This window comes from Capricornis sumatraensis, chromosome X, assembly GCF_032405125.1.
Source record: "Capricornis sumatraensis isolate serow.1 chromosome X, serow.2, whole genome shotgun sequence".
Taxonomy (NCBI): domain Eukaryota; kingdom Metazoa; phylum Chordata; class Mammalia; order Artiodactyla; family Bovidae; genus Capricornis; species Capricornis sumatraensis.
Window position 1 is genome coordinate 9,357,727 of NC_091092.1, and position 23,119 is coordinate 9,380,845.

The window sequence follows — 23,119 nt, forward strand, 5'->3', positions numbered from 1 at the left end:
TAACTTGGAGATTATTCATTTTACAGAAGGTGTATTTTATATGTGTGTATGAAGTGAAGTGAAAGTTGCTCAGTCATGTCCGACTCTTTGCTATCCCATGGACTATACAGTCCATGGAATTCTCCAGGCCAGAATACTGGAGTGGGTAGCCTTTCCCTTCTCCAGGGGATCTTCCCAACCCAGGGATCGAACCCAGGTCTCCCACATTGCAGGCAGATTCTTTACCAGCTGAACCACCAGGGAAGCCCGTGTGTGTGTGTGTGTGTGTGTGTGCACATGCATGCATGAGTGTGTGCTCAGTCATGTCTGACTGTTTGTGACCCCATGCCAGGCTCCTCTGTCCGTGGCTCCTCTGTCCATGGGATTTTCTAGGCAAGAATCCTGATGTGGCTTGCTATTTCCTCCTCCAGGGGATATGCCTGACCCAGGAATTGAACCCACATCTCCTGCGGTTGCTGCATTGCCAGGTGGATACTTTACCACTTGAGCCAGGAGGGAAGCCCATGTCATTGTGTGTGTGTGTGTGTGTGTGTGTGTGTAGCTTCCCAGGTGGTGCTAGTGGTTAAAGAACCTGCCTGACAATGCAGGAGACGTAAGACATACAGGTTCGATCCCTGGGTGGGGAAGATCCCCTGGAGGAAGGCATAGAAACCCACTCCAGTATTCTTGCCTGGAGAATCTCATGGACAGAGGAGCCTGGCAGACTATGGCCCATAGGGTTGCAAATCTTTGGACACAACTGAAGCAACTTAGCTCACATGCTTGCAAGGTGGCTTTTAGAAATAATCAAGATATATCAAATAAGGTGTTTCCAAGCTGTATACACATCATTCCAGTGAGGGTTATTAGTAAGATATCATATAATTTAACCAGTACTACCACTCCAGTACTCTTGCCTGGCAAATCCCATGGATGGAGGAGCCTGGTAGGCTGCAGTCCATGGGGTCAAGGAGAGTCGGACACGACTGAGTGACTTCACTTTGTCTTTTCACTTTCATGCATTGGAGAAGGAAATGGCAACCCACTCCAGTGTTCTTGCCTGGAGAATCCCAGGGATTGGGGAGCCTGGTGGGCTGCTGTCCATGGGGTCGCACAGAGTCGGACGTGATGTGACCAGGAGTGGTCGGTAGAGGGAGCAAGAGGAATTTTTAGTAACTTTCTGTTGGTTTTATTTCTGGTTTCAAGAAGTTGAAAATAAAGAGATGAGTGGAAGCCAGGATGAACCTCCTCATGAGCTTGAGAACCAGTTTATACTGCGTCTGCCTCTGGTAAGAAACCCTTGTATCTCAGACCAAAGATCTTCAGTGCATAAGTATTAGCTTTGCTTGGATTCTTAAATATTTCTGTTTATTTAAGATAGCCTATAAAACCAAGAACATTTGTTTCCCAGGAATCATGTTCTATTGGCAGTTCTATCCCAGCATGTACTCTTTTAAGCAGTATTTTTTTTCATCCTGCACATGCCACTTATCTTCCTGGTTGATTTCCTGGCAAACGGTTAGGACGATGATGGACTCAGTCACTTATCACCAGTGCTAAGAGCTTTGCTCACTGGACAGCCCAGACAGGACTCTTCTAAAATAGAGTTCTTTTCTGTCACCTCAAAAGGGGCAGTCGAGTGGTCAGCACTGTCTCCTCAGATTCGTCACCATGCAAGGCTGTTGAAGCTCACCTCAACAGTGTGTTAGCGTTTCTTCCCCTGTTGATACCTGTGTTCAAGTATTATTTAGTCTAAGAAGGGTATATTAAGGATGGGCTTCAGACAGGTATTTCCCCACTTAGGGTTAATTAATATACCCTATAATTAGTCGGACATGACTGAGCGACTGAACAACAACAAATATACCCAGTAAACTGCAGCTAAGCCTTCCCTTAGCAGCCACAACTGAAGGGCAGCAGTGAAAACCAGGAATGTACAGCTAGGAGAAGGCATTATCTGTAGCTACTAAGAGACAATAGTGAGATTAGAGTCCGCTTCTTCCTAACGTGACTTCACAGTGCACAGTATCACATGGTGCATGGCACTCTTCCTAACGTTTGAGATGTTTAAGGTTTTATTTAAAGGAGGACTGTTTCTGACATATCTTTCTGTTAGCTGCTAAGTTGACAGCTGATCCTTCTGATTTTTCAATTTACCTCCTTTTTAGGAACATGCTTCCATTGTCAGAAAGATGGTGCACTCTGGAACTTCTGCCATGAAGAATAAACTAAAAATTGACTTATTTTGTAAGTAGTTAATATCCATTCACCATACATTGAACAGTAATTCATTAAGGGATTGCTGTGTGTGAGGCATAGTATTAGATGCCAAGGATGTGGCAAAGAATACAATGTGGTCTCTGCCTTGATGAACTCAAAGAGAGGCTTCAGTCACCCCCATCTCTTCTTTTTAAGAGGAAAGAAAATAGAACTTGCATAAAACTTGAGGTAATTATCATGGTGTGTATAAGACAGAACTTGGAGGTCAACTGTGGGATTTACATACTGGTGATTGTCTGCTAGATGCAAGTTTTTCTGACTTACTAGCGGAATAACAAGTGAATTTACTATTTTTTGTTCACAAAAGTGACATATCTTTATCTCTATAGTATTTATTAGATTTTTAAATATGGAGAGGTATATGAAGAATAAAATTTTAAATGGCCCATAATCCCAGCACTCAGGTAGTGTATGACTGATTGTTTCTCTCTCTCTCTCTCTCTGGCTATTGTATAGAATTTTACCTTTGTGACTTTAACTAGAGATTATAACTTGAGACATATTAGTACTATTCTAGAATCAACCGTTCCCTTTGAAAACACCCACGTTCAGTGACATGATCGAGTGCTCCTAATGGTGTCCAAGTGAATGGATTTGAATGAATGGAGTTGGTCTTTCAAGATGAGAATGAAAGATTTACTGCCTCATTCACTTTTAGTTCACAACCATTACCAAGAAACTTATCTACTTTTGATTGAGTGACATAAACTGGAAAAAAAAAAAGAGCTCCATATACTCCACTTTCTTTGCTCTGGGAAGTTGCTAGTTGTGTACCCAATTCTAGCATTATGAGAAATAATGTTTCAGTGAAAGATGCATCTGTCTCACATAAGTCTTCATTATTCAAACCATCAGTTTTAAGAGTACATTGGGAAGATGTGAACCTTAATTTTTTCTACTTTTCTTTAGCTGACGCACGTCGTGCAGTTGTTGAGGTAGACAATGTCTCACTAGCTGCTAAGCTGGTTGATTTGCCTTGTGTTATCGGAAGCCTAAAAACTCTGGATAAAAAAAGCTTTTATAAAACGGCAGATGTTTCCCAGGTATGGACAAGTTTTCTTAATCTATTCACCCTCATATCCTTTTAGGATTTCCTTTCTCCATCCTTTTCTTTCTTTCTTTCAATTCTCCTTTCATCTGTTTGTCATTTCTAATTTCCAGCTCAATTGCACAGGAATACAATGTCATCTGCTAGTTTAGCATTTGATCCATCACTTTTCACTACTTAATTTTATCCAAATCGCCTTTAGAGCCTCCTGTTTGCCATTTATCATTATTTGAAAAATATGAACATCCGGGATCTTCGTCTGAACTTCCTGCTAACTCTGGAGGTTTACACTGCTTCTTGTTTATCATCTCTACTGTTGATTTTTTGATTTTCTTTCTAAAGCAAAATGCTAAGATATATCTTTTTTTCAGCCATATTCCTTCTGCAGCGGTAAGCACTTGAGCAAAAAAACAAAACAAAACAGAAACCTCTCAGCGTCCATATGCAGTGCTGCTGAGATAGAGAGGGAATGAATATGAGTGTATGTAATACTTGGTTTTCTGGAAATGCCAAGTAACATTCTCCCTCTGTGCCGCAGGATTGCTGGTGGTAAGAATGATCACTATCCATTACTAACTGAAGATTTGTGGCCATGGTCAACTTCTTTGTCTTTGTCAAATGTAGATGCTTGTGTGCACTGCTGATGCTGAGGTTCCCTCTTCTCCTGAAGAACCAATAACCTCTACTGATCCTAAAGCAATCAGGAAAGCTGAAAAGCAGAGAAAGAAAAAATATACTTGGAAGCATGGCAGTAAGTCAACGACAGTCCCTTGCTCATTCTGGCTAACTATATTTATCTGCTGAGTTCTGATTACTTGTGAGCCAGGGATCTGTTGTCATACTTAGGTATTTGGTTCAGGAGGCATCTAGAGACTCTTGAAAGAACAAGTCATGTCATGAGCCTGTAGCTTATAGTGTGGGCTTTCTCTGTCCAATTCAGATAGATATGTGACTACCATCAATCATATATACATTTCACCACGTTGAATTTATTTCAGTTACTCCACCACTTAAGAATGTCAGAAAGAGAAGGTTCCACAAAACAACAAAAAAGGTTTGTGGCATGCAATTTCTGTGTCTTCTGGGTGGATTGGAAGAGGATTATGGTGGGGAGGGAGGGAGACAGTCAGTTGGATGTTCATTTGTTCATTCATTTATAAGTCCAGTAAATATTTATTGAGTGTGAGCAACATGCCAGGCACTGTGTGCTAACAAATGGAAATATGTAATGAACAAAAATAGACTGGACTCTTGAAGTTATAGGCTGCTGCTGCTGCTGTAAGTCGCTTCAGTCGTGTCCGACTCTGTGCGACCCCATAGACGGCAGCCCACCAGGCTCCTCCGTCCCTGGGATTTTCCAGGCAAGAACACTGGAGTGGGTTGCCATTTCCTTCTCCAGTGCACGAAAGAGAAAAGTGAAAGCGAAGTCACTCAGTCATGTCCGACTCTCCTTGACCCCATGGACTGCAGCCCACCAGGCTCCTCCATCCATGGGATTTTCCAGGCAAGAGTATTGGAGTGGGGTGCCATTGCCTTCTCCAGTTATAGGCTAGTGTTTAGGAATCTAGATGTGTCATGAATTTGAAACTTCTGCTAATGCTTTCTAACATTTCCAACTTGAACCCAGCCAGAACCTGAGAATTGGGAAATGTGGTTGTAGTCCTAACCTTACCTCAGATTTGTAGAACCCTGGGAAAACTACAAGAGTACTATGCCTTGGCTTCTTTTTTAATTACATTTTTTATTTTGAAATAATTGTAGATTCACATGCAGTTATAAGCAATAAAAAAGAGATACCATGTACCCTTGACCTAGTTTTTCCCATTGTGACTTTTTGCAAAACTATAGTAGAATATCACAAACAAGAAATTTACATTATCACTATTCACTAATCTTTTTCAAGTTGCTCCAGTTTTCTTGTACTCCTCTGTATGTGTGTGCATGTGTTTGTTGTTGTTGTTTAGTCGCTAAGGCATGTCTGACTCTTTGCAACCCTATGGACTGTAGCCTGCCAGGCTTCTCTGTCCATGGGATTTCCCAGGCAAGAATACTGGAGTGGGTTGTCATTTCCTTTTCCAGAGGATCTTCCCAATCCAGGGATCGAGCCCGTGTCTCCTGCATTGACAGGCAGATACTTTACCGCTGAGCCACCAGGGAAGTCCTTGCATGTGTTTAGTTCTATGCAGTTATCCCATGTGTGTATCTACCTACACCATCAAGATACTAAACAGTATTGTCACTACTGGGATCCCTCATCTTGCCCTTGAAAGCTACACCCACCTCCCTCCAACCGCCACCACCAGGCTCTAACCCTCGCTAATCACTAATATGTTCTCCATCTCTATAATTTTGTCATTTTGAAAATGTCATATAAGTGGAATCATACAAAGTATAACATTTGAGATTGGCTTTTTTCCAGTCAGATTAATTCCCTTAAAGTCCATGCAGACTGTTGCATGTATGAATCGTTCCTTCCTTTTTATTGCTGAGTGGTAGGCTGTGTTATGAATGTCCCATAGTTTGCTTAATTGCTCACTCATAGAAGAACATCTGGGTTGTTTACAGTTTTTGACTGTTATAAATAAAGCTGCCAGCAGATTTTTTGTGTGTGAACATAAGTATTCATTTCTTTGGCATAAATACCCAGGAGTACAATTACTGGATATGTTGCATATTTAGTTTTATAAGAAACTACCCATAGCATTTTCCAGAGTGGCTGCAGCATTTTACATTAGCACCAGCAATGTTTGCACAATCCAATTCTCCATTTTCACCAGCATGAGGTGTTGTCACTAATTTTTAATTTTAGTCATTCTGATAGTTGTGTAGTGATCTCACTGTGGTGTTTGCTTTTCCCTCGTGGCTAATGATGTTGAGCATCTTCTCAGGCGCTTGTTTTCCATCTGTATGTCCATTTCAGTGAAGTGTCTGTTCATGCCTTTAGTCCATTTTCTAAATGGATTGTTTTTATTGTTTTTATTGAGTTTTGAGGAGTTCTTTTTTATATTCTAAATACTAGTTTTCTGTCAGATATGTGGTTTGCAAATATTTTCTCCCAGTCTGTAACTTGTCTTTTCAACTTCTTCACAGGGTCTTTCAAAGAGCTAAAGATTTTTATTTGATGAAGTCCAATTTATTGATTTTGTTTTCTTTTAAGGATCTTGCTTCTCATGTCAATTATAAGAACTATTTGTCTAGCCCAGATCCTGAAGATTTCTCCTATTTTTTAAAAAAAGTTTTACATTTAAGTTTGCAATCTATTTTGGTGTTAATTTTTGTACTTGAACATTAGTTCAAGATTCTTCTTTTTTTTTTCTCTTTGTATGTCCCAAATCTCCAGCACCATTTGTTAAAAAGGCTGCCCTTTGTCCATTGTATTGCTTCTGCACTTTTGTCAAAAATAAGTTGGGCAAAAAAAAAAAAAAAAGTTGGGCATATTTGTGTGAGTTTTTTTCCTGGATTCCCTATTCTGTTCGACTGATCTGTGTGTTGACCACCAGTTCCACAATGTAGCTTTGTAATAAGTCTTGGAATCACGAAGATTGATTTTATTTTTTATTCAAGATTATTATAGCCATTCTAGAGCCTGTACCTTTCCATATACATTTTAGAATAAGTTTGTCATGTATTACAGAAAAGGTTGTTGGAATTTTGATAGGAATTGCATTAAACCTATAGATCAATTTGGGAAGAACTGATAGTTTTACTATGTTTAATCTATGAACACAGTTGCTTTGGCTTTATACGGTTAGTCTAGAGCATTTATTGAGTGTCTACTAAAGAAAACTACGTTAAAAATGGGTCTAGAGCTCTTTAAACTTTAGTAAAATAGAAAAACTTCATCGTTTACTGTCTTCTCTTTCATAGGTTGCTGATATCAAACAAACTGAAGAAATAGAGCTTCCTGAGGTAGACAAATCATAATATAACCTCATTGTTTACCTATAGTGGATTTTATTTTGCAGGTTTTAACAAACCCCAAAAACTATCAAGTCTACTTTTGAGCCTTCCTTCTCACCTGTAACCCCCACTCCCATACACATAGACTGAATTTGATTCACTGAAAAATGAAGAATTCATTGTTTAATGTTTGACAACTCCTAGAGTGGAAGAAGCAATTTGAGCAGTAGTCTTGGTATCTTAATCTGCTTCTTTTCTGTGATATTTATTTTAAAAAATTTTCTTGGAAGCCAGAGTTCACTTTTACCAGCAGTTTTTTGCAATTGCTTATTCCCCCTCAAAGTTCTAATTTCTATTTGTGGCACGATGAATTGGTTGCCATGGAGATAATTGTCTAAAACTGGATTTAAGGGAGAATGTATATAAAAACAGGCTAAGGTCCTGTTTTTATAAGCAACTCTCTAATAAAGATTTGGGAAAGTAGAATCTGGGAATTTGGGTCTTTACACAAAATTACGTCTAAGTAGCAAAGTATCATAGTTCTTTGCTAGTAAGGGTCAATGCAAATAATAAGTGAGACTTAAGGGTGGTACTTCTGAGAGAGTCTTTAGAGTTGCAGGTTGAAAAGATTAAATGTCTCAAGTAATTGATTGGGAAAAAATAAGCTTGCTGTACAAAAATGTAGACCCTGATCAAAGTTTCATTTATAAATAGCATTGTTTAAAGTAGAAATTTGATTGGATGTATCTTAAGCCTAAATTTTTTAATTCATTTGTGTGTAGGAAAAGGCCATTCCTGCAGAACACAGGGCGTTAAGTGACATTGGTATTCCTTCTTTCCCTACTGCGGTTCAGCACATTGAATCTCCTGATGTGGAAAAGGAAGTGAAAAGACTGCTGTGTTCAGATGCTGAAGCTCTCAATGCCCGTATCCTTTTATACAAAATATTTTCTGTGCAGTTTGTTCCACCTCAAATGCACTTGGTGGCAAGCCCTCATTTCTGGTATTTGTGTGCTGACGTTAATGTACAGAACTTAGAATTGGGGGTAATGTTACTTCCTAGCTAGGAACAGTACATTCACATAATAGAAATCATTCACTTGTGTAATTCAATATAAAACATTTATCCATACTAGGAATCCAGCTACAAGCGGCCTGAAGTTGGACTAAATTAAATAGCACTTTCAGATAGAGAGCCTTTTCCCTTTCAACATTGCCTTCTTTCTTTCTGCCTTTTCCTTGACTTCCTCTCCTTTTAGGGTGGGAGGTCATTGCTGAAGATGAAACCAAGGAAATTGAAAGTCAAGGCTCCATTCCTAGCTATGCAATAGCCTCAGGAATGAGCGACTATAAGCAGGGTCCTATCTTACCAGGTACGCTAATAAAGGCAAAGCAGAAGATTCAGAGAGAGCAAGTGTTGACTGTGTGTAGGCCCATTCTCCACAGACTCACAGGCCAATCACAAAAAAAAAAAAAAAAAAAGATGCCTTTGCCCTTCTTGCCTCTTATTGTTCCCTCAAGTTAAGGGGTTTTATATTAGGGTTCTAATATCCCATCCATCACTGCTATTCTAAAATTCCTATGGGCCCTTGGGTTGTCTAAATATTTTGATCATTGAATACATGAGTGAATCTTACACTGTTTTGTATTTTCTGTCCTTGTTTTATAAACGGAATCATCTTCCTGTGAGACAAATTATTTATGAAATTCATTGGTTGCCCAGTAAACTTGAAGGGGGGTATAATTGCAGCTGGTGTGGGAGTCATTTAAAAAGCTTAAAATGTTCTCACCTTCCTCTTTTTTAAAACCCTTAGAATATTACACGCTTCGGGAGATGCGCAATGATTCTAGCAATAACACTGAGGACGATGATAAAGAGGAGGAGGAGGAGGACTATTATGAGGAGGAGGAAGAATATTATGACGAGGACATAGAAAGGGAGCTACAGGCTGCGTTCACTGAATATGGCCAGTGTGAGGCAAAGGAGGGAACCAGCTCAATGGGTAAGTTAGAGGGAAAAACAAAAGGGTGGGACAGAGTGGGTGCCAGTACTAAAGACTGACTTTTTTTTTTTTTTTTTTTACTTTATTTTACTTTATAATACTGTATTGGTTTTGCCATACATTGACATGAATCCACCACGGGTGTACATGTAAAGACTGACTTTGAACTGGCATGAGATGCAAAGTTAAGTTTGAGAAATTATTGCTCAAATATGTACTGGAGTTTTAGTTGATTTGGACCTTGGTCCACTAGTTTAGGCCTTGTTTAATAGATACCTGAGGGTTTTATCTATCTTTGTTAGTCATGGACATTCAGAAGTACACTCAATACACAGAGAAAAGGCTCTATGAGATTCAGCGCAAGGCACAAAGACAGAAGGAGCTCATCAGCAAAGTGGAAAACCTGATACTCAAGGTAAATTCTTGTTGGCGGGTATAAAGATCTTACTTTCAACATCCCATCTCTGTGTTTTCCACTCATCTCATCTCATCTCTGTGCAGCATTGTAGTTCATTCATGAACCTGAGCAACTGCTTTAGAAATCCCTGATAAAAGACAGCCGTATTTTGTTTTACCTGAGTAATTTTGTTCATCCTATATAAGCATTTGGGGGAAGGGACCAGCAGACTTGAAATAATAATTGCCAACATTGAACATTTAATAATGTGAAAGGCATACACAGAGCTAAGCATTTTACATGTTCACTATATTTCATCCTGACATCCCTGAAATACAGGCACTGTCACTATTCCCATTTTATAGATAAGAAATTGAAATTTAAAGTTCAGGAATTTGCTAGGGACAGCAGTAAGTGGTAGAGCATAGATTGCATCTTATTGCTCTGTATCAAAATGTATTCATTGTAATGAAAGAGAATTAAAGTTAATTTTTAAATTTCATGATGCCTGCTTGAATAAGAATACCATGCTTGAGTTTTATTAATACAAATTAATGCATATTTTATTAATACACATTTCAGCAAAAGGAAAATGTATGTCTAGGCCATGTTTCTTCCCCTTTTATAGTGAGGGAAATTCTGAAGCATTCGGGGAATTTCTTGCCAGATTTCTTTTTCTGTAGAGCTTTTGTCGTTGAAGGGGAGAAACCTGATACAGAACTGTACTTATTCAGAGTGTTGTCCTTCAGAATAACCAAGTGAGATAATTGATGTGGACATACTTTGAAAGTACAGATATCGTGATTACTATTGTGTGCAGTATTAGTTAAGAATGATAATATTCTGTCCAAGTGCAGGGGAATGAAAGAGTTAGTAACAAATTCCAGGCCAGCTTTTTAAATGGTTCACCACAGTCAAAGAATTTGTGCTAAGCTACAGAAAGGTAACATGGAGGCATTCCAACTGTTTGTTTTAGGGCAAGGAAAAAAAATGCTTTGTAGGGTCAAAAAATCAAATAAAATGGCCCTGTAGTTGGAGAGCATAGTTTTTATACTCTAAATCCTTTTTAAATTTTTTTATTGAAGTATAGTCGATTTACAGTGTTGTGCCAGTCTCTGTTTCATAAAGTGATTCAGTTACACACATAAAGACAGTCTTTTTCTAAATCCTTTTTAAAAGTCTTTTGTTACAACAGACAGTTTTTTTTTTTAATTTATCAAATTATTTGCCAAACTCTTTGTCTCTCTTGGTTCTCTTTTCCTTTGCGACTCAGCATTCATCATTTATATGATTTGCTTTCCAGAATCATTTACAGTCTGTGCTGGAGCAGCTTAAGTTACAGGAAGAAGAAAAAACTGAGCAGGTAAGAAGTGTGTTTTCACATCAAAGAAAATTATTTGTTTCACACAATAAATTATTTGATAGAAAGAATCCCCCAATCTCATTTCTGGCTGTTCTTTTCATAGGAATAGTAGTGGCCCAAATCTTCTAAATGAAGGTAGCAGGTTGAAACAAAGTTTTTGTGAAAATTCACTCATTCAGTAGGTATTAAATGCCTACTAAGTGAAAAGCACTGGATGTACACACAGTGTTGAAGAAGACAGATACAATACTTGTCCTAATGGAACGAACAGTCTAGCGGGGAAGATCAACAGTAAACAAATTATAATACAAATAAAAAGGTGCAAATAATAGAGGAGAGCTGTGAAGGAGAGTCAGGGATGTGCTTTGAATAAAGAGAGTCCTGAATTAAATTGGGAGGGGGGATCATAATCAGCCTTTCTGAGGAAGTGATATTTAACCTGAGACCTGAAGGGTAAGTCCAAGCAAAAAGGATATGAAGAACTTCTTGGGTGGAGCATATGCCAGGTCCCACACTGGAAAAGAGCTTGGTCTCTTTGAGGACCTCTGAAGTATTTAAAGCAAGGAAGTGACTCAACGTGAGGTTGGTGAAGTATGCAGAGGCCATATTGTATGGTCCCTTGCAGGCCATGGTAAGGAAGATGGGTTTTATTCTTAAGAATGCAATGGGAAACCTTGGAGAGTTTAAAGCAGGAAAGTGACATTTAATTTAGAAGTTTTAAAGATCCCTTTGATTATTGATATCTGGAGAATGGATTGTGGGAGGACAGGACTAGAAGCTGAGAGGGCAGTTAGGAGGCTGTGTCGTAGTCTAGCAAAAGATGATGGTAACTTGAAATAAGGAGGTGGAAATGGAGATAGAATAAATAATTTTCTTTTTTTTACTGAAGTATAGTTAACTTACAATGTTGTGTCAGTTTCAAGTGTACAGCAAAGTGATTCAGTTATATTTGTGTGTATGTGTGTGTGTGTGTGTGTGTGTGTGTGTGTACATGTGTGTGTGTATCCATCCATATATCACGTGCTCAGTCGTGTCTGACTTTTTGTGACCCCGTGGACTGTAGCCCACCAGGCTCCTCTGTCCATGGATTTCCCAGGCAAGAATACTGGAGTGGCTTGCCATTTCCTGCTGCATGGGATCTTCTCGACCCAGGGGTTGAACCCGAGTCTCTTGAGTCTCCCACACTGCAGGTGGACTCTACCGCTGGAGTCATCTCTTTTCAGACTCTTTTACATAATAGGCTGTTACAAGATACTGAGTATAGTTCCCTGTGCTATACAGCTGGTCCCTGTTGTGTATCTAGTTTATACATAGTAATATGTGTATGGGGTTCCCTGATGGTTCAGTGGTAAGGAATCCACTTGCCAAGCAGGAGATGTGAGTTTGATTCTTGCCTGGGAAATCCCATGGACATTGCAAAAGTCAGACACGATTTAGCTACTAAACAGCAACAAACACGTATATGTTAATCCCAAACTCCTAATTAATCCCTCCCCACTCTTTCTCCTTTGGTAACCATAACGTTGCTTTCTATGTCTGTGGGTCTATTTTGTTTTGTATATCAGTTCATTTGTACCATGTTTTTAGATTCCACATACAAGCAATATAATATTTGTCTTTCTCTGACTTACTAATACTTCACTTAATATGATAATCTCTAGATCCATCCATGTTGCTGGAAATGGCATTATTTCATTCAGAAAGAATATATATATTTGTAAATGCAATAAAATGTTTTATAACTGTTTTATTGGGATATAAATTCATGTGCCATACAATTCACCCATTTAAATTGTACAACTCAGTGACTTTTAGTATGTTCACAGAATTGTGCATTCATCACCACAATCACTTTTACATTTTCATCACCCCCAAAAGAAACTTGTACCCATTAGCAGTCACTTCCCATGTCTTCTGACCCTCCCACACACTCCATACCCATCCCCACCCCCCAGCTCTAATCTAAGAAGATTAGTAACCACTAATCTTCTTTCTACTACCCTACTTTGCCTATCTTGATTATTTAATATAAAAGGAAATATAAAATACATGGTCTTTGTGTTTGGCTTCTTTCACTTGGCATAATGTTTTCAAGGTTAACCATGTTGTGGAATGTATCAGTACTAGATTCTATATTATGGCCAAATAATATTCCATTATACAGATATACAACATTTTGCTTTATCCATCAGTTGACACTTGGGTTGTTTCCACCTTTTGGTTATCACAAATAATGCTGCTGTGAACATTTATATATGAGAGAATATATTTTAAAGTTAGAATTGATGGGACTCAGATCAGTTTCTGGGCATTGAAGGAGAAGGGAGCGCTAAGGGCATAGGCTTGATTTCTAACTTGAAAGACCATTATTTAAAGCCCCCAAAGAGTGAGCAGAGTGAAAAGAGAAGAGGGCAGTGTGGGATTAGTGAAGGTCAAGCAGCTGTACAGAAATGTATGCTGCTTAAGAGTAGGATAATGGTTTTAAAGAGAATGGTGGTCTTATTATGAGGATGGACTTAGCATGGGGCTCTTTTTAGTTATTTACTTTTGGCTGCCCCATGCAGTTTGGGGAATCTTAGTTCTCTGACCAGGCATTGAACCTCTGCAGTGAAAGTGCAGAGTCCTAACCACTGGACCACCAGGGAATTCCCTAGCATGGAGCGCTTAAGGTAATGATGCCATTCCGCCATGTCCATCCCCATACCAACAAGGTCAGGAGAATTCTCACATTCTGTATATGCCCTTCCCCTCGGCACATCACTCACCCAAGTACTGCTTATATACAACCATGTGAACAGTTAATGCTACGATTGCTTTAACACCCACTAAACATCTTTATTTTCCTCTATATAAGTAGTTAATATTGGGGAAAGTGCTATTTTCAACATAGAACTATTACTGTACTCTTTATTCACTTAGAGTCCTTTGTGTGCTGCGTGCTGAGTTGCTCAGTCATGTCTGACTCTTTGCGACCCCATGGACTGTAGCCCACCAGGCTCCTCTGTCCATAGGGATTTTCCAGGCCAGAACACTGGAGTGGATAGCCTTTCCCTTCTCCAGGGGATCTTCCCAACCCAGGGATCAAACCCAGGTCTCCCACATGGCAGGTGGATTCTTTACCAGCTGAGCCACAAGGGAAGCCCTTTATGTTAGCTCATTGATTCAACACAGATTTATTGGGTGCCTACTTAAAGCTAGGCTCTGCAGGGAACTACAAAATGCTTATGTCACAATCTCTGCCTCCAGTTGGGGAGAAATCCATGAGAGGGATAGGAATTTAAAGGAATGAGAGCTCACCTTGTCCATGGAGATTAGAGAAAACTTCATACAGAGATGGTGTTTAGGGCCTTATGAGGTGGCTAGGATTTTAATAAGCTTCCCAGGTGGCCCAGTGGTAAAGAATCTGCCTGCCAATGCAAGAGACTGGGTTTCGATCCCTGCGTCGGGAAGATTCCCTGGAGCACAAAATAGCAACCCACTCCAGTATTCTTGCCAGGAAAATCCCATGGACAGAGAAGCCTTTGTGTCCATGTGGTCACAAAGAGTCAGACATGACTGAGCAACTGAGCACACACAGACACAGGGTTTAATAAAGAGATAGAGAAACAAAGGCATTCTGTATGGAGAGTAGCATGCACAATGGCTCAGAGGTGGTGGTGCCAGGCTTCAGAGTTGAGATTTTTGGTGTAGTTCATAATAAACCTTAAAAGCTTTTTCACCTGGAGAGTAACTCAGGAAAATTTCTGTGCCAGAAGTAGATAGGAGAAATTGAGGTAGGAAAAGATTAGAGGAAGATGCAAATGATAGAAGGAATGTGAACTCAAAAGTTGATTGGCACTGTTCTTTTTTAACATTTTAAGACTAAGTAAGATAACCTTATAAATGCCAAATGACAGTCTTTCTATTTGGTTTATATAAGTAAATTCTAGATCAAGTAATGGGACTTAAGATTTCAGATGAATTTTTTATGTTTTTTTCTCCCTCTGCCTACAGCTCAGTTATCTACAGGAAAAACTGAACTATTTCCTGAAGAAGTGAGGAGAGTCTTCAATCTGGCACCCAGGCCTTCGATTAACCATCAGACCGAAGTCTAGATAGATAAACTGTGCCTGTTTCTTTTCCTTTCATTGCCTTATGCCAAATCATTTGTATTTACTTCTCTGAACCTTTTTTTTTTTTTTGCTAGTTCTGTAGGACCTGAAGACCCAGCTCAACTATGAGACTTGGCTTCTTTTTATTAAGTTTTAAGAATTTATTAAATGCTTCTATACTATGGTGCCATCAGATAATTCGGCCATGCTTGCCAAAGGCAGACAGTCTTAACCTGAAGGCTACATAGCCAGTCTGCATAGATTTTAGCTTTTTCTTCTGCTTGTTTCAAATATTTACTGAAATAGAACAAAGTCAAACCATTTCTGCCAAGTGCTAGAACCCACCACAGTGAATTTAAGTGCCTTCCTGGCAGCAGTTGATACTAAGTTGTGAGGTGTCTTTGTTCAAGCATTAGCAGCTGCTTTCCTGCTCAGGAGAAATTTCTTGCTGCTACCATCTTCTTTCCATTGTTAATATTTTTAGAATTGTGCCTGGTTGTTATTTGGCAGCTATGGGAATAGTTAGAGCAGAGGTGAAATTCTGAGCTGTTATCCTTATGCTGAGCCTCTTCATCCTAACCCCCACCAGAAAAGGTTAGGAAAAAGCAGACACCTGTGAGTGTTCCCTGGTAGCCCACTGGTTAGGATTCCAGGCTTTCCACTGGCGTGGCCAGGGTTCATTCCCTCATCTGGGAACTCCTGCAAGCTATATGGCCCAAACCAAAAACAGATGCCTGTGAAAACATCCTTAAAAACCGTGGGCCAGTTCCTTTATTTCTAGCTGTATTAAGATTTTCTAGTCTGTGTTTTTAAGCAATAAAATTATTTAAATGGACTACTGTCACTTTATTGAAACAGTTCCCTTGAGAAGTACATTCAAATCCAAAAGGAAACTGGTGAGACAAGCAATAAATTCTGCAGTTAGGAAATGACAGAAGATGCTGTCAGCACTGGGCCATCCTTCTAAAGAGCTCTTAGGATGATTCCTAATGAGCTAAGCAAATCGTCTCATATTCACAATACATCACTGGGCTTTTGAGAGAAGGTACAGAGAAGTGATAAAAATGGCAGCTCCAATATTTGCACTGAATTATGTTGTAGTCGAAGGAACACAAAGTTAGAATCCTGGCTCTGCTACCTAACTTTGGCAAGTCCCTACACCTCTTAGATCTTCTGTGTCCTTATGTGGAAATTAAGGGTGATAACGCTTATCACCAAAAGGCAGCTGAAGGTTTTCTGCAGGTAGCCCAGCTTGACCCAGGTCTGGTCTCAGTTGGTGAAGTTGGTGCCACTCTAGGAGATGAGCCCCCAAGCTTTCTCTGCCACTTTTAGTGCTCCCATTCCAAGCTGGAAGTAGTGAGCCAGGGGCAGAGAAGGGGAAGTTAATATGTATGGGCTGGGCCTGTGCAGAAGGGATGAAGACACAAGGAATGCTTGGGGGAAAACGCCGGGGAAAAGTGGGACTAAAGGGAAGGAGAAAATGAAGCCAAGCTTAGGAGAGAAGTTAGAGGACAGTTTGAAAACCAAGATGATTTTTTTTTTCAGAAATCCAATTTAAAAGATGAAAGAATAGGGAAAAGGAATTGTCATAGGCAGATGGTGGGGGAAGAGGCAGGATTTGAAAAGAAGGTTGGCCTTTCTAGGTGAAAGATGGCAGAGGACTAGGGAAGAAATGGAAACAGTGCCCTGGGGACATGGCTGGAGAGACTGCGGCCAGAAAGCTGGCACATATGCCACATGTGGGGCCATCGTGTGGGAGCAGGAGAGCCTTAATCCGGCCTCTATCCGATACTGCACCCCAAGAGCAGCCAGAGCTCTGGTGAGAGGCCATGGGGAAGAGAAGACAACAGGCAGGAGCAAATTCATGCATCTTTGGCGCCCTTCTGCTCCCTCCACCACCACATCTCCTCACCCTGGGGAACTGCCTCACCACTGTCCAATCCCCCCTCAGGCGGCAGCAATAAGCTGCCCTGGCTCCCTCCTCACCCCAGCACACACACGTGATACATCATGAAGTTTTCCTTCTCTACAGCCCAGTGATTCTGACTTTGACATGTTACAGAACTGTGCTGTCCAATATGGTATCCGCTAGCCACATGCAGCTTTTGAGCACTTGACCTACGGCTAGGCAAAATTGAGGTGTGTCTTTCCACGTAGGCAAGGCTCAACTGCAGGAAGCCCTAGGCCTTGGCGGAATGCTCCATGAGCCTCCTGAAACCTGGAAAGATAGGCAATCTCATGGGGATTCAGGACACTCAGCTTCCTGTTTGGAGGGAGGCTGTCATGGGGCAGTTTCTCATCTGCCTCCCTCATTCTGGTGAGGCATGGGGTTTTTTTGCCTGCCTCCCTTCTCCCCTGTCCTTGCCCCAGAAGGTTTGCTGCAAGCCGTAGAGCTGCTTAGCGGAGGTGTGGAGCTGCCACTCAGGAACGCAGTGCGCCGCCACTCCTGTTGCATGCCATCTGGCCCCTTTTGTTTCAGTATCATCCTGTGCAACGGACACAGGGAACAGTTCCCATTGCTGACCTTGCTTTTACTGTCTCTTCAGTAATAAAGTGCCTGGCTCTATGTGGGTTTCTAGTTTTTTACCAGCTGAATTTGTACCCTGCTTGACAATTTCTGAAAGTGTAAGTGAAAGTCGCTCAGTCGTGTCTGACTCTTTGCCACCCCATGGAGTGTAACCCACCAGGCTCCTCTGCCCATAGGGATTCAGGCAAGAATACTGGAGTGGGTTGTCATGCCCATCTTCAGAGGATCTTCCCAACCCACAGATCATAGCCAGGTCGCCCACAATGCAGGCAGATTCTTTACCTTCTGAGCCACCAGAGAAGCCCAAGAATACTGGAGAGGGTAGCCATTCCCTTCTCCAGGGGATCTTCCTGATCCAGTAATCAAACTGGGGTCTCCTATATTGCAGGCAGATTCTTTACCAGCTGAGCTACCAGGGAAGCCCCTGACAATTTCTAAGGCTTATTTAAAAAAAAAAAAAACACCAATACAGTATACTAACGCATATATATGGAATTTAGAAAGATGGTAATGATAACCCTGTATGCGAGACAGCAAAAGAGACACGGATGTATAGAACAGTCTTTTGGACTCTGTGGGAGAGGGAGAGGGTGGGATGATTTGGGAGAATGGCATTGAAACATCTATAATATCATCTATGAAATGAATCGCCAGTCCAGGTTTGATGCATGATACTGGATGCTTGGGGCTGGTGCACTGGGATGACCCAGAGGGATGGTACAGGGAGGGAGGAGGGAGGGGGGTTCAGGATGGGGAACACGTGTATACCTGTGGCAGATTCATGTTGATGTATGGCAAAACCAATACAATATTGTAAAGTATTTAACCTCCAATTTAAATAAATTTATATTTAAAAAAAACAATATAAAATATGTTAGTAATGGTTTTATACTGATTACATGATAAAATGAAAATATGTTGGATATATTGGGCTATTATTAGAATTAATTTCATTTGGGTTTGTTGGGCCTTTTTTTATTATGGCCGCTAGAAAATTTTAAGCTGCATATGTGACTCACACCATATTTTATGTCAACTTCATTGACAATGAAGTCATAGACTGGTGAGAAAGAAGATTGGTGGTGGGGAAGAGGGACTGATGGGGATTTATTTTGCCAGAAAGATGTATTAAAAAAAACTTACCACCAATTCACAGAGACATTTAACACAGACATCCCCTCAAAATATATAACCATAATCTCAGAATAAAGGATACATTTTTCCTGTATCAGGATACATTTTAAAATTGAATATATGTAACTTTATGGAAACTCCCTGCATTGTCCATATTTTTCTCTTACTGCTTTAGGGTGGTGAAAAAGTCCTCAGACTGATGAGGACGGTGTTGAAGAACCATTGCTATAGAGAGCTAATTCCCTGAGTAAATAACTAGCTAATTTTTCTGGGGCCTTTAGAGGTGACCACTGCAGGTAACGGTGGTGGATGAGGCTCGTGGGGTGTGCCTTTTTTGTCCTGTAGGTGGGTTGGACTCTTCTGGTGTGTTTTGCAGTGTTCTTGTGGGCTTGTGGCCCCACCCTCTCCTCCCACACGCAAATGAGGGAACAACAGAGAGTGTCAGAGTCAAAGAGCGTAACCAGAGGAACCAAAGTCAACAAATACGAATTTATTCTTTCAAAGCAGAATTTAAGGGAAAGGGGGAAAAGCACCACGGTGAGTGGCAAAGTTAATCAATTTGTTCCCAGCCCTGTTCTTTCATTCCAAAATTTTCTAGACTAGTATGCCATGCTTTCTGCTTCCCTGAATACCACCCTTGTGACCACCAGCTCTTGTAGCCAGCGAGCAGCATCACAGGCTTCAATCTGGCCTCAAGACTGCCCTAGGGACACCAAAGACATTGAGCAGGTGCCCCTTCAAATGTGGCAGCTGTGGGAGGAGATGAAGCCTAGGAGCTTAGCCTTGGCCTTGAACCTTTTGCTCTCCCACAGTCACTGGTGTTTAAAGAACAACAAGGAGCTGATGTATTCCTTTGTTCTCAGAGTCAGCTTTTGGCAGGAAGGCCCAGAGATAGAACTGCCCAGCTGAGTAACTTAAGTCTCCACAGCCCTAGGGCAAGCCTCCACTTTTCTCCTCCAGAACTATTTGTCTTAGGACAGTTACATTCTTAGTTATCTGTCACTTACATCAACAGAACTTTGATGAGAGTCTTGGCTTGAAATGTTCTCAGAGGCCATGATTCTGTCATTGAGAATGCCTGTTCAAGGAATGTTCTAGCCTGAAGTTGAATATGGAGCCCAGATCCCAAACACACACTGCAAGCATCATGGGTATTCCTTAAAATTTATCCGGAAGGAAATCATCACCCAAGATTGGCCTCGGTTTGACCTCAGGGTTTCTCATTACCATGGCCTGCCAGCCCAGCCCCTAAAGTACGACAAACTCAAGCAAGTTTCTCTACAAGGAACTATCTCCAAACTTTGGGCCTTGAAGGAAATGGGCATTTGAGGGCCTTGGTTTCAGCCTTTCCATCCTGGAGGGAAGGGTGCATATCCTGGGTTGGACCCTCTCTAGGGAACCATGCAACAAACAGCCGGATGTCCTCCAACCAGTCAGCCTTCCTTAATAATTTCCCAGTCAACCTGACTCCACTCTGCTCTCACTGGAAGCAGAGGCACCCTCCTAATGGCTTTTTGGCCTCTGTCAGATTCTGGCAAGAATATATCACCTATTGATCCTAACTGTTCCCCATACTATATGACCACAACCCCAGCAAACACTCACTTTCCTTACCACTGATGCTAATCCCACAAGTCAGAGGTTTTCATTAGGCCGCCTACCCAGCAACCCCCCTCACCACCCTTCCAGTGCAGGGCCATAAACTTCGCAGCACCACACACTCTACCTCTAGGAGACAAGCCACACAGCAGACGGCCTAACACACAACATATCTCAGGAAGTCTCACCTTCATCTGAATTCACAGTGCCCAAAGATCTGTTTACTTCACTGTGGGCAAACTGTGCTACAGTGACTATCACTGGACCCTTGAGCCATATGCTCACCTCAGGCATCAAGGTAAACACAGGACCACAAAGTGTCAGTGACCCTATTACTGAGAATTCAACTCTTGACCTGCTGCTTCAGTCCACCTATAACACAAACCCTACATAACAAGATCTACATCTTCTCTACCGTGACCCACTGCAGTTGTCATAGGCCCTCAAGAGCCCAAGATCTCTCAGGCGGAGTAGAGATTGTGGAAAAAGAGTTTGCAAAACTTTCCTGGTAAGATTGTTTCATAACATGTGCTTTCTTCAGGCTTAGGCAGGCATATGCCTCAAAGGTCCTGAGCTCTCAGTCCTATAGAAAATTTCTCCTATCCCTAATGTGCTCAGTTGCTCAGTCATCTGACTCTTTGAACGACAGGCCCCATGGACTGTAGCCCACCAGGCTTCTCTGTCCATGGAATTCTCCAGGAAAGAATACTGGAGTGGGTTGCCATTCCCGTCTCCAGGGTATTTTCCCAATCCAGGGATCGAACCTGGGTCTCCTGTATTGCAGGTGGATTCTTTACTGTCTAAGCCACCAGGGAAGCCCCTACCTATAATCTAAGCTCCTACAAATACAGGTCCCTTGCCAAGCTTGCTAACCGATGCCCAGGCTCTTTGTTTGATGCCTGCCTGCCACCTGCTCACCATATATTACCAGTTCTCCTGCCCTGAGACCTCATGAGCAGTAAGGCAATTGTCATGAAAAAGTCTGACACCCTGAACCTGTGGCTAGTGCCCCTTGGTGATTCTAGAAGGAGGCAATCCTAGGTTTCTGGACCAAAGCCACTGCCTTCCATGCCCTGCAGTAGTAGATAAATCTAGTTTCCCAGCAGTTCTACCCACTGGCTACTGCTTGATTATAAGAGAGCACTCCAACCATCTCACACCCTTCTAACCTTTGTGGCAATTTCTACTTTCTTTAAAGCCCTGAGTCAGACTTAGAAATTGGAAGGGGCAAGATGTACTCTGTGTCTTAGCCTGGCTATTTGTCCCTCCCTTTATGCACAGGATGGGTAGAGCTTGGATTTGCTCTTTTTTGGCCCTTGAACTATTATTCAGAGAAGCCCAGAAAAATTCACCCCAGGACCAGGTCTTCAGGGAACAAGATTTGGAATGAATGAAGAGAATAGAGTGACTCTTCCTGTTACATTCCTCTGTGGCCACAGGCTTTCTGTTGCTTTGGTCTTGAGGATGGCTCACCTCAAATATGAATGGAGAGACATCCTAAATGAGCAGCTAGGAGGCATCTTATCTGTCCATCCAGAGGCTGGGACTAACAAAGAGCAAAGCAGAACATTAATACTTCAAGAGGTATTAGAATTTAATGTGTGAGTGAGGCTGGGGTAGTACTGATGTACAGTCAATATGAAGGATAGCTAAGTATCTATATAAACTTAGGCAAATCAAGTCAGTTGCAGGATTCTAAGTTATAAAGTTCCTTTTGACAGAAATCTGCCTAAATGAGACTTGACTCTGTTCAAAGTTCCCAAGCCTGCTCCCCGAAGCTCCCCCCTCCCACTATCTACTCTGAATAGTTTCTGGATAAAGGGATCATGGTATGTGTTGCCTAGGAAGAGTTAGATAAAACTGCCTAGGCAGATTTATCCAGAAATCTGCCTAACAAATTTGAGGACTGGGTTCATTTTCCAGAGTTAGAAAGAAAGGTTTTATGCAAAGGAAGGCCTTGTTGTTGTCTGTGCAGAAAGTGGCCAACTTGCTGATCTGAAGCCCGTGGATCCTAGGAAAGGGCTGCTGTTCAGGGTGGACTGCTGCATGTGCCTTCTGCTTAGCTGAGGGATATCAGCCACCTCATCTGATTCAACTTAAGAGAAAGAAGGGTCACAGCCGTCAAGGGTGTGGGACAGTCACACTCCTCTGGTCTAGGGGGTGGCTTTCCTTTCCTCACCCAAGGAGAAGGCCCCCTTGCTGAGAAGCTGCCAGCCCTCCCCCGGGGCTGTGAGGGCTGACTCAGAAGAGTTGGTCTCTCAGGATGCTGAGCCTTTCAGGAAAGAGGAGGATCCGGGGAAAATATCTAAACCCTTACATATTTCTTTACTGTTTCCCAAAGTAAGGTGAAAATAGGAACCTGAATGAACTGTTCCCCCTTGAGAAAGGTCTGCCAGGGACTGAGGCAGAAGAAACTGAAGATATTCACAGGGGAAACAACATCTAGGTAGCATCAGGAGGACCAGAGCTATACCCTCGAGCTGAAGTTACATGACATACATTGCCCAGATTTTTCAGGGGTACTTTGGGGGCTGGGAGTGTCTTCAGACTACCCCTTCACCTCCCTTGTGTTGGGTCAGAGAGTAGGGCTAAGTTATGTGTATTCATAATGCTGGAGCCTTGGGGCCATTAGGTGCCCTCTATCTCCATCATTCCACGGAGAATGGAAAGGGCCCAATGGGCACTGCTTCACAAGGCAACCCAACTGAATGGCTTCCAAGTGCCATCAGCCTGGGCTGCAACAGAAGCATACTGAAGGGACTGACCTCAAACTTGAAGTAAAGGGCACATTTCTACAA

At 41.6% G+C, this 23,119-nt stretch overlaps 1 protein-coding gene across 2 annotated transcripts; it reads left to right on the top strand.

Annotated features, from left to right (window-relative positions):
- The first annotated feature begins 1,202 nt into the window (after positions 1 to 1,202).
- On the top strand, positions 1,203 to 15,008 carry TAF7L (TATA-box binding protein associated factor 7 like). 2 transcript variants are annotated; one of them, XM_068962892.1, is made up of 12 exons: positions 1,203 to 1,268; positions 2,148 to 2,226; positions 3,169 to 3,302; positions 3,932 to 4,058; positions 4,306 to 4,361; positions 7,175 to 7,216; positions 8,062 to 8,134; positions 8,467 to 8,580; positions 9,022 to 9,210; positions 9,513 to 9,625; positions 10,911 to 10,970; positions 14,964 to 15,008. In XM_068962892.1, the coding sequence occupies exons 1-12, from the start codon at positions 1,203 to 1,205 to the stop codon at positions 15,006 to 15,008; spliced, it is 1,098 nt and encodes a 365-aa protein (XP_068818993.1). The 2 variants fall into 2 exon arrangements, with proteins under 2 accessions (XP_068818993.1, XP_068818994.1); XM_068962893.1 differs by lacking the exon at positions 9,022 to 9,210.
- Positions 15,009 to 23,119: the final 8,111 nt, after the last annotated feature.